The sequence below is a fragment of the Varanus komodoensis genome, unplaced genomic scaffold (genome assembly GCF_004798865.1).
Source record: "Varanus komodoensis strain SLA01 unplaced genomic scaffold, ASM479886v1 scaffold3, whole genome shotgun sequence".
Taxonomy (NCBI): domain Eukaryota; kingdom Metazoa; phylum Chordata; class Lepidosauria; order Squamata; family Varanidae; genus Varanus; species Varanus komodoensis.
The window spans coordinates 19,142,986-19,160,396 of NW_025335761.1; the positions used below are offsets into that span (position 1 = coordinate 19,142,986).

General features: G+C 41.4%; 1 protein-coding gene across 3 annotated transcripts in view; it reads left to right on the top strand.

The window, feature by feature from the left end:
* Positions 1–17,411, top strand: part of LOC123026807 (cytosolic phospholipase A2 epsilon-like) — a 56,700-nt gene that overhangs the window by 20,763 nt on the left and 18,526 nt on the right. For 2 of the 3 annotated variants that reach the window (XM_044436849.1, XM_044436851.1), the window contains exons 4-9: positions 1,988–2,124; positions 5,139–5,270; positions 6,425–6,465; positions 14,481–14,523; positions 15,233–15,296; positions 16,756–16,919. In XM_044436849.1, coding sequence (XP_044292784.1) covers positions 1,988–2,124; positions 5,139–5,270; positions 6,425–6,465; positions 14,481–14,523; positions 15,233–15,296; positions 16,756–16,919 — 581 coding nt within the window. The remainder of the gene's footprint in view (positions 1–1,987; positions 2,125–5,138; positions 5,271–6,424; positions 6,466–14,480; positions 14,524–15,232; positions 15,297–16,755; positions 16,920–17,411) is intronic. The other variant, XM_044436850.1, reaches the window with a different exon arrangement.

A 17,411-nucleotide genomic window follows, 5' to 3' on the forward strand; every position in this document is an offset into this window, starting at 1 on the left:
GACAGTGGAATGAGTTGCCAAGAGACATTGTGGGCTCTCCCACACTAGAGACATTCAAGGTGAAACTGGACAGTCATCTGAGTGGGATAGTGCAACTTGGCATCCTGCACCTGCAGGGGCTTGGACCCAATGGCCTACTTGGCCCCTTCCAACCCTTCTGTTCTATTCTGTGAATCTGTGCCCTATGTCTGCACAGTCATTACGTGAAGCTTAGTGCTAGCAAAGGTCCTGCCATTAGGTGGATAAGGCAGCTGCCTCAAGTGGCAAAGGCTGAAGGAAGTTAGTGTTGGAGAGGAACTGGAGGATGGAGCTGCGTATGCTGCAAGGCATGTGTCTGTGCTAACCTGGTAGAGGATGTTGTGGAAGTAAGATTCACCCACTAGTCTGACATCTGCATCTGGAAAGAGGATAGTGCCCTGTATTTCGCCACAGGAAGCAAAATGTCTTCAGCTGGCTCTAGGGTAATCAGCAAGATCATCTTTGTGAGGTGGAAGGCGGGTGGATAAACATGGTGATTGAGAGGGAAGTAGGGCTTGTCATTGCTAAGCAGAAAATTACAGAACATACTTAATTAGAAATGGTGGCACTGCTGTGTGGTACTAGTTGGATACACACAAGTCCCAGTGGGTATCACTGTACAGGAAAGATCAACTGTTAGAACTATTTCACCTAAACTTAGAACAGATGCTGTTCTCTTTGTGGGCCAATATTTAACTCTGTGAGTCTTGCCTTTTCTTTTTGGCCTCCTTGTCTGCCGATCTAGGCAAAAACTCTAACATCTGCTTGTTCAGTGTAACCAGCATCCGGGGTGTGGTGCTGCAATTCCAGTTAGCACGGGGATGCCACTGGGAGCATGGAAGCTGGGCAGAGTGGCCAGGCCTACAGTTTAACATTCTTGTTCTAGCTGGTTTGAACTTGTGCATTCATTTCCCTCTATGCTAGGCCTCTTCCTTGCTGCTTGCCCTAATAACATCATAGTGATAGGTGACTCTTGATACCAGAAAGAGTTTTGAGGCCTACTGTGCCCTGTGTGGAAGTTGCAGGCATCTCTTTTCCTACCATGAGGGGAAATAATCCCACCTCCCTGCCCAGCTCAGTTAACCTTGCCTGCACAGAGCTTACCATTGGCTTTTTTTTTCTTTTCCCCAATTTATATCCTGCCTTTTTCCTACAAAGGGCTCAAAGCAGCTTACATCATTCTTCTCCTCCATCTTATCCCCACAACAACAACCCTGTGAGGTAGGTTGGGCTGAGAGTCTATGACTGGCCCAAAGTCACCAAGTTGGCTCCATGGCCGAGCGGGGACTAGAACCCAGATCGCCTGAGTCTCAATCCCATGCTCTTAACCACTACACCATATTCTTTTGTGAATATATAGTTAATGCTACCTATGTGGCTTGGTCAACTGTAACCCTGACAACCTGCTAATGCAGGCCACAGTTTCAGATATTTTACCCAGTGTAGCTCTAAAATCATAAAATTGCCTTAAGGAGAAAGATCAGTCAGATCAAACATTTAAGTAAATCTTATACCAGCACTCTGGAAAACAAAATAGTTTGTTACATCTATTTAATTGTACATTTCCAGTTTCACAAATACCCTCTGAGAATACACCACACACAAACAGAAGGGGGGTGGCATCCACCGGAGCAACAAGGCAAGACCTTCCCCCCGCCCAAGCGCTTTACAGATCTTCAGCTCAGTGTGAGTCCTTTTCTTCCACACAGATGCTGAAGAAGAATCCTCTTGCTGGTACTGCAGCTTGGGCTTGTAACCTGTAAAATTAGGGCCAAGTCTCAGTTAATAAACCCCAGGCTACAAGGTTTGTTTTCTACGTTCCCTTTTGTGGAACCTTTCCTGCTGAACTGACTGTTCTGCAGTGTCTGCAAATGATGTCCCTGAGGTTATACATATACTGCCCTTGTTCTTCCAGCATACGACTGTTCTAGTTGCCGTGATGTTTATAATTTATTGTTTCATTCTACAGTTACTGAATCCGATTGCTATGTATGTTTATGGCTGCCTACTGCTTCAAGTGAAAAGGTGCGGACAATAACAATTCCCAACTCAAAACATCCAGTGTGGAATCAAGCTTTTTGCTACAGGATTGATAGACGTGTCAAGGTGAGCAAATTCCATTTAGATTTTATCAGTTGGCAAAACTGATTGAATATTATCTCAATAGCAACCTCATTCCCCCAGTATGGATCTTTTTGTAGCGAAGAGAGAGGCATCCACAGCTCTGGGGAAACTTCAGGTTAGCAGGAGTAAAAGATACTTAGGCAACCTTCCAAAGATGCAGCTCTCTTAAAACAACAACACATTTATATTTATTTAAATCTTCTATATGCCATCCAACTAACGTGTCGGGAAAGTTTCTCAGTGGGCATTAAATACTGATTGATTATTGGGGAAGAGTCAGGAAGCCATGGGAAAGGAAGAGAAGGGGGCATGGCTGCTTGGAACCTTGAACAAAGAAACAGAGAAACAGAGCAAGTCAGAAGGGGTCTCCTGGGCCATCTAGTCTGACCCCCGGCTCCAGACAGCTCCACTCATGACATGCCTACCATGTGCATGTCCAGCCTATCCTTGAACTCCACATTGCTCACATTTCGTTTTAGTTCTGCTGGAAAATTCAGCAAGTAAACTAAATGAGATACACGTTACACCAAACTTCTAGTGAATATCTTTACATATAGCACCAAATCATAATCATCAACAACTAAACTGTGGAGGAGGAATCAACAAAGATGATTTTGTGGGACTGGACAAAAACTATCCAGGTGAATTTCCTTCTTAGTTAGTGATGTGGGTCACTAGGTTTAGGCAATCTCAGTGGCAGGCAGAGCTAAGCCAGATTGATTAAGCAGTAGGGGAACTAGCATGCTGGCTTGTTTATGACTAAGTTTAATTAAACAAACAAAGCAAAACAAAACAAAGCCTTAGGTTATTGCTGCAAGTGTATCCAACATTTTTTTTCTTAGTGTAGATGATCTCAGAGAATTGTGTGCATAGGAAACATTCATGTACACTGACTTGAACTATTCAGTATTAGATTTGGAATTGCTAAAATTTCTATAAGAATTGGTGGCAGGCTATTTTTTTCTGCCTTTCTCAGATTCTATTGTATAATCAGTTCTCTGTTTCATGAATATGATACAGCATAAAATCAAATAAACTAAATGTTGCACTAAGGAAAAGGATGCATATGTATTCTATCATGTTCATTTACATTCATACATATTAGTATATCAGTTTAATTACATTAAGACAGCTGCTTAACAGGTCTTATGATTTAATTTGTATAAGATATTGTAGCATTTTTAATTTGGTTTTCAATTGGCTTTTAAATTGTATAGTGTACATTTTATGATGTTTTAATTGTTACCTGCATTTTCTATTTTTATTGTATTTTAAGTGCTGTTGCAAACTGGCCAGAAAGCTTTGGTTATTGGGTGGTAAAAATATAATTAATATTAATAATTGAATGCTGGGCTATCTATATTGTTAATATGTCTGGTCTGTCTTAAATATGTTGCATGAGTATTGACTAATTCCTCTGAAAGGTGTTGAGTTACTTCTTCATTGCTATGCATATTTATAACTAGTAATTTTGTTCATAAGTATTGTCCACACCTTCATCCTCCATGTTAAAACAGTAGGGACAGTAGCATTTCTTCATTTCTTCACCTACAGTAATGTAAACATATACACTGTTATTACCTGATGCAGTGCCTCTTGCACTATCTTACCTAGCCTTCTGCCTCCACATGCAGTGGAAGATGCTATCGTGTCTCCAGTGATGAAAAAAGAATTAGCTACTGGGCTTTATTTTGTCCTTTGTGTTAGGCAACAAAACCACTTGGACAAGACCTGGATGGCAGAGGAGACACCAGCCAAGAAGCTCACAAAAATGTTAATGCCAGAAAACTCCTGACAAGATCAATGCCACTTATTAATTACTGTCCCAGATCCTTAATTTAAAAGAACAACAATGAAATAAAGCAGTCATTATGTTTAGCAGTTCAAGTAATCAGTCATTCATCTCTTAAACTGAATGGCTTATGAAAGCCCATTCACCCCAATTGGTGCAAGTAACAACAGTGCCATTCCTAAAGATGGCTCAGGCAGCGTTTCATTAGATGAACATTGGTTTTCAGGTACCACACATGCATTTAGTGGTTAAAACATCTCAGAAATGTCATCAATTTCTGTTAAGTATTTTACATCCACACCCCACAGAATATGATTGGTGCGTTCTTATTTTTTCTTGTATGGTACAGCTGGAATCAGCCAAGTCAGTTATCATGCCTGCACTGTTGGTTCTCTTTGGTTGTGCTTTGTGGCCTGACAAAAGCACACACACCTTGCTGCAGGATTATTAATGCTGATGGCTTCAGGTATTGGGAGTTGTGCCATTTTCTTTGTCATGTTAAAATCTGTGGGTCCAGAACAGACCTTTGGAGCCATGCATGGAAGCAAGCTAAATAAACTAGAGAATAACTTTATTGTCTTTTTTGGTGAAGAACATAAAAGCCACAGGAAACTCCTTTAGGTCCATTCAGGTTTTACTAAGTCCAGCATGGCTTTGTGAGTGAGCTCCTGATCAAAAGTACCTGAGCCTGGGGCTTTCCAATATTCCTATGCCTTGTGAGATTGAAGCTGGCAGGGCAGGGGCAGCAGCAAATGTGATCTTTCGTCCCCCATCCTCTGAGCTTAGTTGTTGTTGTAGTTTGGCTAGATTGGCTTTTAAACCCATTTAATGAGGGTGCTTTGGAGGGTGAAGAAGGGAGGTTAGAAGAAGCTCAAGATGAATTGTATCATTCCCTGGCCTGTTCCCCGCTTTTCGGAGCTTTATTTTCTGACTTCAGAAAGGCAGCCAGGAGAGTTCTTTTCATACTAGCTGTGAGGAACTGGGGTCAGATCTCCAACTCCTCCTTCCCAAGTTGCAGTGCTGTCTCTGACTTGGAGAGGAGAATCTCCACCATCCTAACTATGGTCCCTGGAATGTTCACCTGGTGCACCGAAAGAAATGGAATATGCACCTGCCACTCTGTAGCTTCCTTTTTTGGTTCTGTACAATTCAAAATCAAGTCTTTTAAACAATATTTATTCTTAAAATATTCCTCTGTTGCCAGAATATTCTACATCTGAAACTCTGTGATGAAGATACATTTACCAAAGATGATCACCTTTACACAGTCCTCTTTGATATTGCTAAACTGCATCCCGGCCAAACTAGCCGTGTGAACTTCAAATTGAATGGAGAAGTAAGTGGTGAAGTTACACAGAAGCACATATGGTGAAACAAATGCTGGCTTAGACTTTCTGAACTTTACCCTGTAGTAGATACGCCCTCTATTGACACTTAAACTATGGTTGGAATATATGTTTAAAAAACCTCCTGTGCATGCCTGCTGCTATAATAATGAACAGACAGTCCTATCTCAGCAACTTTGGCATAGAGAAATTGAAGTTTGTCCTTGGTTCCCCATATGTGTATTCTGCTTTTTCTCAGAATATTGGCAGTCAGCCTCAAAACTGGGTTCTTTTTTCAAAGTGTAAGTTTATTTGGACTGAAGTAGAATGAATGGTTCCTGCCTTTAAACATTGGAAATTATGCACTTTTCAATGCACCTTGTCAATAGGAAAACATGAGTAGAACTTCAAGCAGCTCCCCACATACCCTGTTTCCCTGAAAATAAGACCTAACTGGAAAATAAGACATCACCTGAAAATAAGCCCTGATGTGTCTTTTGGAGCAAAAATCAATATAAGATCCAGTTTTATTTTTGGGGAAACCATGTGTTAGCATGGTTATGACAAACAAGACAAGAACATGGTATTACATATTGCTACAGAAGTTGCTCTACATGTATGTGAAGCATATATTCTTGGAATGGAAGGTAGTGTTGATTGAATTGTTCTCAGAATATGAAATCACAATTAAAATCAAATTCACAATGGTCTTGTTCAACCACCAGGAAAACCAAGGATTTCTGTTCCATGAATTAGCCTGTGTAAGCAACAGATTTTGCATTCTTCACTCTCCTCTTTTTTTCATGCACTGGAGCTCATTTGGGAATATAAATTTCTCCACAAAATTTGGATATCATGGAGGATTCTGAGTTGTTTAATCATTGAAGCAAAATTTTCTGATTTCACATGTGCAAAAGAGGAAGAAAAGGGAAGGTATTTTAGTAGGACAACTTTCAGGAAGTATAGTGTGTTTAGCACTGATGCAAAAATAGAAAAATGTATCTGTAAACATAAGAACAGTGGAGGAAACATAATTTTTTGGCTTCATATTGCTCATCTTATATTTATGAGGTTCAAGTTGGCTAAAATGCCAAAAGAATATTTTTTTAATCAATATTTGAAAACAGACAAGGGGGTAATCCTAATTTTCCTTATTTTTCTCTAGACACAGGAAGAACTGGATGTAGAGTTCTCATTACAGTACATGTGAGTAGATCTCTTAATATTACAGTTGAAAAGTAACTGGTATGTACTAGACCATATCAGTGTATAAAGAATATAGATAAAAGGACAAGCGGAATGTTTTTGGGACCTAGTGCAAAGTAGAGGAAGGCTTCCAATGAAACAACAGACTGGGTTGTCTGAGGGCTGAAGGGGCAGGCAGAGGAAAATTTGTTGTCCTGCAATGATAACTTCTTGAACAGACTGGGTTGTCTGCCCATAAGTGATGAGCAGACTATGCTGTTATCACTAGTTGGCAAAACAGAGACACTGCTCTTGAGGCTTGGCTGGGTAATCTTGGAGGATATGTTGAAGGATGTGACAGCTGCAGTGAGTTTGTCTGGCAGAAAGTAGAGACACGAAGATGTAAAGCTTCTGTTTAATCCCCCCCCCCCATTTTTGTTTGTTGCTGGATTGCAACCACATGATAGGATACAGACTACAAACTTATTTTAGAACCCTGTGTCTATAACTAGTGCTCTAAAATAAGTCAAGATACTTGAAAGAAATGACTTGTGTTGAAAATCTGAAATGAAAACCCCAGATTTCAAAAATTCTGTGGCATACTAGTGAAATCTAGCATAATAATATGGTTTATATTTACTACGCTGTCAGCCAGAGTTCCCTGGACTTTTCTACTTTAAGTGCATCACTGAGTCTTATAGATGAAAGGCCAGCAGAGTGCCCACAGGGTGGCACATTCCGCCACTCCACTGCAGTCTCACTCTTTGCCTCTCTCGCGCTCTCTCCCTCTCTCTGTATTAAACCCTGTATGGATGTCTGATGTCCATTATCAGACATCCTCCTGTGAGATGATAATTGATAGATGTGTGCACAATGGTGTGCTGGGCATAGTATCCTCCTCCGGTCCCCTCTTTAAATTTCCCTTCATCATTACAGATACCACGTTGGGTTACAATAGGTATAGCCACAACCGCTATGGAAATACATGAATAAAACAATAAGACACAATCATTTTAATAAAGATAGCAGATCTCTTGTACAAAGCACAACTCGCTGTCTGTGTATAACAGTTACTACATAACTGACTTTCCCTATCATTCTCTCGGATTTAACAAGTGTGGTAGTCTGGTTGTTTTGTGTCCTGATGTACATTGCAACTGTCTGCAGTTATCACACCTGTATTCCTTTCCATCAGTACAGGACTTTCTCTTTGTTGTCACTATTAACTGGCATGGTGTTTCAACTAGATAAATGATAAACAAACTCAGCTCAGTTTGGACTCAGCAAACCAAGCTACTTTCCAAATTTACTAAATAGGAAAATAGTTCTTGTTTTTCTGAGCCTAGTTCCAAAACAGGAAATCCTGTTTAATTTCTCACATCACTGGGAGTGTGATTGCACCCAACACTACTTTTCAGATGCTTTTTCAAAGCCCCTTCCCTGCTCCCATTTTCACACCATGAACCCCTGAGTCTTGGGTCCTTCCTTCCAGTCAAACCTTCCCTTGTTGCAACTGATGCAGTGACTGCTCCTTCCTGCTACACACTGAAGTAGTAGGAGTAGGAGATCAATAGGGATGCCACTGGAAACCATATGTCTTAAGGCACCTGGGCACAGTTATGAGACATTTGGCATCATCTCAGGTGTCACAAACTCTTACATATGTAATTTGCCAGCCCCCTGACATTCCTGTTGAGTGATTTTTTTAAAAAAAATTGCATATGCTTAGAAGCCTTCTAAGTCAAGTAAGACCTTCACAGGTTGTGAATGCGTTATTCATGAGTGGAGCACAACATTCTAGGGAGTTTGTATTCTGAACAAGATATATATGAACTTCAGCAACATCACCAAGCCAGTGGTGTCGATACTGACCATCTGAAGCAGCCAAACACAGGATGGTCCATGGAATGCTTAGCCATCCTCAGCTGAGCTAAGCGACTCCATATGTACACCAGGTCTGCATAAGGGTGACAAGTGATACCCCAGCAGGCAAAGGTCGAGAAGGTGAGTTTTGTTCTTTAGGCAACTAATTGCTGTGTTTTTCATTCATGGTACACTCTGTTATGCTTTATCAATTTCTTTCTCTGTTTCTCCTGTCTGCTCACAGGGGCCAAAGGCAAGGTGGCGGGGCTCACACTGCAAGGACTTGCACTGCTGGAGCTCGCACTGCTAGGACGCGCACTGCCGGGACTCGCGCTGCCAGGGCCCCTGCTAGTGAGGGTATTCTTGCGTTAGGATCTCGCTGGATCAGCTGGTTCCGCAGTATCAATATCCCTAGGCCTCCTGGCTTCTAATAAGTACAAGACCTGTGCTTAAAAGGCTTCTTGTAGATCCTGGATAACAAAATGGTATGTCATGTTTTTAAAATGTCTAATTTTTAAGGCAAGCCTACATAGGATATTATTCTGCTCAGAGTTTAGTGCCTGTGGCTGAAATAAGATAGTTGGAGAATAGGTAGCAAGTTGACTTGTGTTGTGAGAATACTATAGCTCATGAGTGCAGAGTTAATTTTGGGTGGGGAGCCAGATGACACTCCCCCCAGCCTTCTGCCGACTACATGACATCATTTGCTCCACGGTCCAAATGATGGTCAGGACCAGCTCCACTGAACACAGACTTCCCCAGTTAGGGATGCCCCATGCACAGCAAATCAAGCCAATCTAATTCCTGTTGATTTTCCAGAGACAGGGACTAGATTGCTTCTGCCCTGTTCTTTATGCCCCACCTTCCTCCCACAGTGGGAGGCAGGGCATGTGAAAGACAAACAGGTGAGCTCCTTTTGCTTTCTGATGGGGCACTGAAGAAAGCTCAGCAGCTTCCCCTGCCCTGCATCCTTTCTCTATTGTGGAAAGCAGGCAGGGTGCATTAAGGGTCAGGGGACTTACCCACATACACAGCAAGCGTGGCTATTTCCCCTGGTGGTAGGTTGTTCTCTGGTCCTGCCACCCTTCATCCCTGTGGAGACAGCAGAGGGGTTTGAAGGGCAGCAGGATTTTCCCTTTCTTGGTGAGAGAATGAGCACACTCTTAGGCATAGGTTGATGCCAATATTTCCTGACCCTCGTTCCCTACGACTCTGTCTGATCAAGTATAACAACTGGGGTTTGGCTGCTGGCACATGCCACTGAGAATCCGCACGATTTTCTCCAGCCTCAGATCTGTGATAGGAGCAGGGTATGCCCTCTGGAGGCTTTCATCCAGGAGGGAGACCTGGCTGTTTTGGCTTCCTCCATCTGTGCAGATGGATGGGAAAACTGTGTGGGCCCAGCTCATGACCCTGAATTCATGGCTGTTGGATCCCCAAGCACTTCAGACCCCCAGATCTAGCTCCAGATAAATGTGCTGATGGTGCAGTGGGTGCTGGTTAATTTGACATTCCTTTCTCTCTTTCCAATAGATTTGTATTCCTAGGCTAACAAGAAGCCTGTGTGAAAATAACAATGGGAAAGAAGTACAGAAAAAAGTGTAAATAAATGTGTAAAAAGATGTGTAATTTATATATTTAAAATGACAATAAAGAAAAAAAGATAGTATTATAGTGGTTTTGTTCTTATTTTGTGAATGAATCTATGTAAATTAAAAGACAGTTTTTGAGACTATACTAGCACACGCATTCATTTCATTTCAGTGGAAACCGTCTGTGTTATGTAACCTCATAAGACTCTTGTAAAGAGGTTCATGGGGAATTGCTAGCTAGTGACTTTATGAAATACCAAAGACTTTATATCTTTGGACATATTTTTTTCAGACTTTATAAATTTTCCAGCTGCATTTGGAATTGCATTTATCATTTCTTAGAACAATGTCTTTCAGGTTCATAGCTGAACCGGCATTTATTATGCAATTGCAGCTGATAATTAGATTAGGAAATTTCATAGTCCATACAGCACTACTCAGATACGGTACTGTACCTTCTGAACACTTTACTTCATTTACACAGAATACTCACACAAACTTTGTGAAATTGAGGACCTCCGTTTTCATGACCCGAATCTTTCTTTCTTTCCTCTTTCCTTTTATGCTCAAGTTGTGCCATTGTACCCATTCCTTGCAGATTCATGATAGACTAATCTTAGAGGATCTTACTTTGGATTCTCAGCTTTGAGGTCAGAAACAGAGGTCTCACTCCAGTTCCCCACACCCTTGAAGCCAATGTGGAAAGAAACATGATGGTTGCTTCTCTGAGGTTGGAAGACTGTCCACAGAAAGAGAGTAAAGGTGATGGTTTGGGGCCGGGAAGGGAGGAGATTGGGGCCATTAGGAAATGAATGGCATTCCAGTCTCCTTCCCTCCCACTCTGAAGCACCACACCTAGACAGCTGAAATTGACTAGCTGAAGTGTGGAGTGCAGAGGTCACCTCTGTTCACCTCTGTTGCTTCCCCTGCTTTGCACTGGATGCTCAAAAGATTCAGGACAGAGTGGAGAACTGTAGAAATCAATATAACTGTGTTTTTGATTCTTTTATTCTTATCATGTGAAATCTTAGAATTATCTTTGTTTCAGGATTGACAGGCAAAGGAATATCCAAATCTAGTATAAGAGAGGACTCAGTTAGAAACCATACCTCCCATGCGCAGCCCACAGAGTCAGTCCAGGAAATGCCATGTTTCATGGTGTCAAAAGCCAGTGACAGATTGACCAGAACTAATAGGTTGGCACTCCCCTGTCTCTGTCCCAATAAAGACCATCTATCAGGACAATCAAAGCTGATTCCATCCCACAGCCAGGTTAAAACTCATGGATTTAGATAGTATCTTCCAAGAGTGCCTGCAGTTGCTTCACCTTCACCCTGGTAAGTACTGTCTCTTTAAATACAGTAGGAACCACCTCTTCCAGTACAGATGCATCTATACATCTATACTCCCCATACTTCCTCGCTATACTTCCTGGACCCAACTGGTGATACCTCCTTGGGTAAGTCTTCTTGGCTAGGAAGGGAAACATTGAGAGGCCTTGAATCGCTTGCAGACAAGTTGTCCATATCATCAGGTTGCAGCAACTTAATTTGATGCCAGAATATCCAGCAGATGGTTATATCAGAAATAGTGATTTTGTATGTCAGCAGTAGGATCTTGAACATGCTTCAGTAGCTACAAGGCAGCCAGTATAGTTCTTTTTACACAGCTATGATATGTGCTTAGCTAGAAGGTGTGCCAAGCATCCTAGTCACTTTGTTCTGCAGGAGCTGCAAGTTTCCAAGACAGGCTCAGAGCAACCTCAATTAGAGCAAATTACAGTAGTCTGTCACAGGGCTACCATTGCAGGAACTGGTACATTAACCAATGATGATATTAGGTACTCTTAGCAGCTGAAGTGACCTGGGCCTCCAGTGACGAGGATGCCTCCAGGAGCACACTCGTGCTGCTGTTCCTTCCAAGGGAGAGAAATCCATTCCGGAGCATATAAACAAATTCCTGCAACTGGGAGCCCTGCCCTTACAAGTTCTCTGTCTTTATAAGGGTTCAGTTTCAGTTTCTTAGCCCTTATCTAGCCCATAATTGTCATTTTTTGTCCACCAGACCTCAGGCATGGGCAGTATGTGACGCCTGAAGAAAAGTTGAAATCGCCAGTTTGCTACTAAAATTTGCCAGCAAATCACTCTGTAAAGCTATAAAATGCTACAGTGGCTACATTTGGCTCATTTTAGGCTATTTGTGCAGGCCACTGGGTGGTCCATCACTCTTACAGATTACTCCCGCCCCACAAAATTAGGCAGGCAATGGAACGCAGTGTGTCTGGCAGAGCTGCAATAGGGGCTAGTGTGGACTGTCGGTGCCTATGGGCACATCTGGCTCACCTTTGATATTTATTTATTTATTTAAAACATTTCTATGCCACCCCCATCGCAACAAAGCCTCAGGGCAGCTCACAAAGGATACATAAATACATAAATAATAACAGTATAACAATTAAAAAATTGTTTAAAAATATAGATATAGATATAGATAGATGTTAAACAGCACTGGGGACAAAATTGTCCTCTCTGGCACTCTTTGAGCTGCAAGGGGACTGAGATAAAGTCATCTAGTGTTATTTTCTGGAATGAATCTCCAAAAGTAAGTGTTGGGCTGCAGTCCGGGAGATCTGGATTCCAGTGTCCAGATGCCCACAAAGCTCACTGGTTGACTTTGGGCCAGTCACAGACTTTCATCCTAAGCTCCTTCATAGGGAGTTGTAGGAAATGTATTCTCTGAATGGATATAAATATAATAAATACATTTAAAAATAAGTAAGAACTGAACCACCATAGAATGGGGCTCCCAATTTACAAATGTTTATGTCCAGGGGGATATCAATGGTATCAAAAGCTATCAGGCCTTCAGTGGACTGAGATCATCAGATTAATGCAAGAGTGCCAGCAACTGAGATGTCACCACTGTCTCGAGCACCTAACCCCAAAAGGATTTTCTTTTGTTTCCAGATAATTTTTAGCATAAATCTATGTATCTATGGAGTTTTTTCCCCAGGAGGGGCCACAACCACACCTTCAAGGCAGCAGGGACTGTATAAGGATTAAAAATATTGAAGAAATACTGATTGGGAAGGGTCAGGAGAATATATGGTGGCTGGCACAGGTGCAAGTGCATTGGTCTAAGCTTTCAAGTTTCAAGAAGTTTGCTTTTCCACACTTAAGTCTATGGCAGTAAATATTCAATCAAGAGAAATGTAAGCGCACAATTTCCACTGTGAATTTCCTGGCTCAGGGGACTGAGATTATTGCTTATTTCCAGGAAATCCTAAGGGACAGAATGAAGAAAGAGCTGAAAAAAGGGGACTTGGATGAGGAGAGGGAGAGCTATTTTACTTAACTATGCCTGCCATTTGGTTGCAAGATCTAAATGAGGAAGCCAGTGACTTATTAGAAAGGAAGGACATAAGGTTTTAATGTGTGATTCATTTCTATGTTGATTACTTTTTGCAAGAGATGTTGTGCTAGTTTGTAATAATAAAAGTGAAAAAATAGAACTTACTCCCTTCCTGCCATTTAATTTTGTCTGAGGAACCCACCATTTCTGAGGATTGTTTTCACAATCGATTTCTAAGTTTGGGGGTGGTGGTTATGGTGTTTCAGTTACCTGATACAGTTCTGCTCAGAATTATTCAAATACATGACAATGAGAACCCTTTTCCGACATGCCCTTGATCTTCATCTTCATTATGGGTCACCCTCTTTCTCTATGTCATTCATTTGCCCACCCAGGCACATATTGATTGACGAGCACTTTCTTGCACACTAATCAGCAGGGTGAGCTTTGCTCCATGAAAAACAACAAATAACATTGCTCCAAATATCTGACAGATGGAATCAAACTAAAACCAACCAACCAAACAAAAAACATCTGTGAAGTCCAATGATGGTAAATTAGGGCCACTAAAGAGGGACACATCTCACACTCTGACATTCAGAAGATTTAGTTTATCCAGGATACTGCTCCTGCTGTCTCTTAGTGAAGGGGGGTCTAATTCACACAACTTTTCCCACCCAGACTTTCACCCTAGATTGGGATACAGGCCTCTCTCTCATACAAAACCTGGCCAACCTTCCATCTATTAGACTGATTACTCTGAAGCTCTTAGAGCCTTCCTAAATCTGCTGCAGAGGTTGATCCTTTGGAGTAGTGTGAGAATTGGCATGGAGGACTGCAGGGGAGAAATAGAATTGGCAAAAATAAACACCATTCCCATTCCACTGATAGAAGTTTTTGCTGGATCAAAAAGCTTCCTTTCCGTGGAGAGACAGGAATAGATTCAACTGATTCTCTGAACACTAACCATTACAACATATCCGAGGCTAGATAGATCACCACCAACACTTGTCCTGATTTCATAGCTTAAGATTCAGAGTTCTAAAACTTTCATGTCTTTTCATCTTCACTGTACCTGCATGGGATTTATCTTTTCTTCTTTCAGAAGGGACCATTGACTTCAACCATAGATGAAATTATAAAAATGACTATAAGGTGCTATAGCAAATACCAATAACAAATGATAACATTTTAATTCATCATTTTATTTCCCCCCCCCCTTTTTTTTAGTCCAGACTGTCCTGAAAACATCGTCACAAATGGAACATTGGTGGTAATCACTCTTTATTTTCAGAGTTCCTTCCTAAAAATGATTGTCAGATGAAAGACGTAAGCCATCTTGCTCTGCACTGACCAGGGGGCCCTCTGTGCTCTCCTCGCACTGCTTCTGCCACTTTCTTCTGGATTTCTTTAGACCAGTTAGAACACAACTTTTGAATAGGATGCATTTTTTCTGAGGCACTTATTCCAGTCTGTGCTAAACCCGTGGTACTGTTTGCGGGAGCAGGGGGGGAGTAGTGGCTTCAGTAGACTGGGGGACCAGGATGCAATGCATCCTGTCAGGTTTCAACAAAACAGCAGCATCTCTGAGAAAGAGATACATTTGGTCAAACTTCCATTGCTTTCTTGCCTGACTCACTTCCTCCTGGCTTCTTTTTCTCTCTCTCTGCATTGCCCACTGTACTGGAGAGTAAATGCAAAGCTGCTTCCCCATTCCCTTATCCTAAAAGGAACAACTACATGTCTCCTTGGAGTAAATAATATTATTTGCAATAGGACATACTCAAAAGTAAATCACATTTACTTTAAATGCACTTACACTTGGGACAGTCAGCGTGGGATAGAGACTGCATTTACTTTCTGGAACTGTTTTTGGGTGGAGTAGAATGGAGGTACTGAGCTGTGAAAAGTGAAGGCAGCAGGATCAGGCTGCTGAGCTGTAAGCATGTCACTGTACCATTGACATCCCATTGTTTTTACAGGCACGTGACATTTCATGTCTGGAAGTTACAGTGGATTTTGAGAAGCTTAAGCAACAATACACAAGTGAGGTCATTGAATCTTTAACTGGTTTTGTATGAGTTACATTGGACAAATGACACAGAAACCTCTGGAAGCTGTATACTCCTGTCTGTTAAGAGTACAGTCCTAGGAATGTCATTCTATAGATAAGTCTTGGTGTCTTCTGTCTATCCTGTGCACTTTTGGGGAGAGCCAGGCAGAGCTCGATCTACGGGTCGTGCTTAGTGAATCTTTAACTGGTTTTGTATGAGTTACATTGGACAAATGACACAGAAACCTCTGGAAGCTGTATACTCCTGTCTGTTAAGAGTACAGTCCTAGGAATGTCATTCTATAGATAAGTCTTGGTGTCTTCTGTCTATCCTGTGCACTTTTGGGGAGAGCCAGGCAGAGCTAGAAGCTTTTCAAGCTTCCCATTCATACATTTGGTTATTTAGAATTGGATACAACTTGGGGATGGTGCTGGGAGATGGAGTACCTCATGGAACTTGTGCATCTACATGGGTCCACCCCTTTGCACAAAGCTGTTGTGACTGCGAGGGGTGAAATGGGGTTGGGATAGGTAAGAAAAATCCCCATTTGGATCTCTCTTTCCAAGGACATACTTGTGTCTAATGCCTCAAGAGTGGAAATCTGCCATTTCCTCTGGACTCTCCTAAGGAATATAGATGAGTAGGAAGTGTGCAGCCCTTGCTAACCCCTAAAATTCAGGCTGACCCAAATATATATAAAAGCCAAAAGCTGCTAGAATTTGAATGAAGTGCCAGACAGGTCAAATTAGCTTGTTTGGGAACTATTTTTGACCCTCTGTAGCTGCTACTTGACATTCTGTATTTATATTTGACATTGTTGGACATTCTATAGTGACTACAGATGCTAATTTGTTATTATGGTTTTATTATTTGAAAACCCTCAAATTATGTTTTCAAATTATTTGAATTTGAAAACATTTGAAATGTTTTGGGCATCTGCAGAGGGGATGTCTGTGTGTGAATCCATGTAGACCACAGGAGAAGCCTGGGATGTGTGTGTGTGTGTGTGTGTAAATTGCCCCTAGGCAGCTTCCAAGTTGCCCAGCCTTGGATTATAGAATTTCTCTGCTTGCTTTATTTATTTGTCTTTGGTTTTAAAGGATGCATATGAACTTTTATCTGGATGCACTTTTCACGCTTGACAGTGTTTGAATTTATTTTGTACTCTTACATGAGTACAAACTGTGGCTCTTTAAGCTGCTTTGAAGGGGCAACCATACCTTGTTATCTACAAGCAGATGCCATATCCTGATGAAATGTCATTTTTGAGGCATTAGGAAGGGATATGGAAGCCTGCTAGCTTTGGCGGTCTACCGCCCAGGTGGTGGCTAGATCAGTTTATTACAGAAAGATCACACACAAGCTGCTACACCACTTGTTGAGGTCAGCCCACATTGTTAATGTTCCCCCTTTCTCTTTGTTTTTTTTCCCCTCTCCACCTTCCCACTTAGAAGGTGATCTGATACTCACAGTTCGAGGCTCTTATGAGGAAGTGCAGAAGATTCCACTGGATCCTGACTCTACAATTAATAACCAAATTGTTACTTATTTTCACTGTATGAAGAATCACCAATCAAATCTGGAGGTCGTACTACCTAAGACACAGTGGTCAAATGTATGTTACCAAAGTTACCATTGCTAACGTGGCACCTGTGGTTATTTGACTGAAAAAATGGGAGAGGGGGAAGTATCAAATTCTTCTATCTCAAACTGCTTACAGAATATAGTTTATTTGATTTTTTTTTTAAAAAAACAATCAGTTACCCTCTCCAACTGACAGAACAGTTTTTGTCAGAAAAACAGGGAAAGAGACAATTTCTTTTTACTCCTGAGTACACTCCAGTTTTAAAATCTGCTCTGGAGGATTGGGAGTCTTTATGGAGAAGATTTTTCTGGGTGAGGGATGGAAGGAATGCAGGAAAGCTGAAAGGAAAGACCCAGAGCACAGGTGGAAATCTGTTTACATGATACAGGCTTTCCTCTTTTAAAAAATCATTTCATATTTGCAATGAATTATTCCTTCAAGTTATTACAGTCCAAGTCTGTGTATGTTTAATGTTATATAATGTATGGGCAAAATCTCCATGCCTTCTTTTGAATAAACATA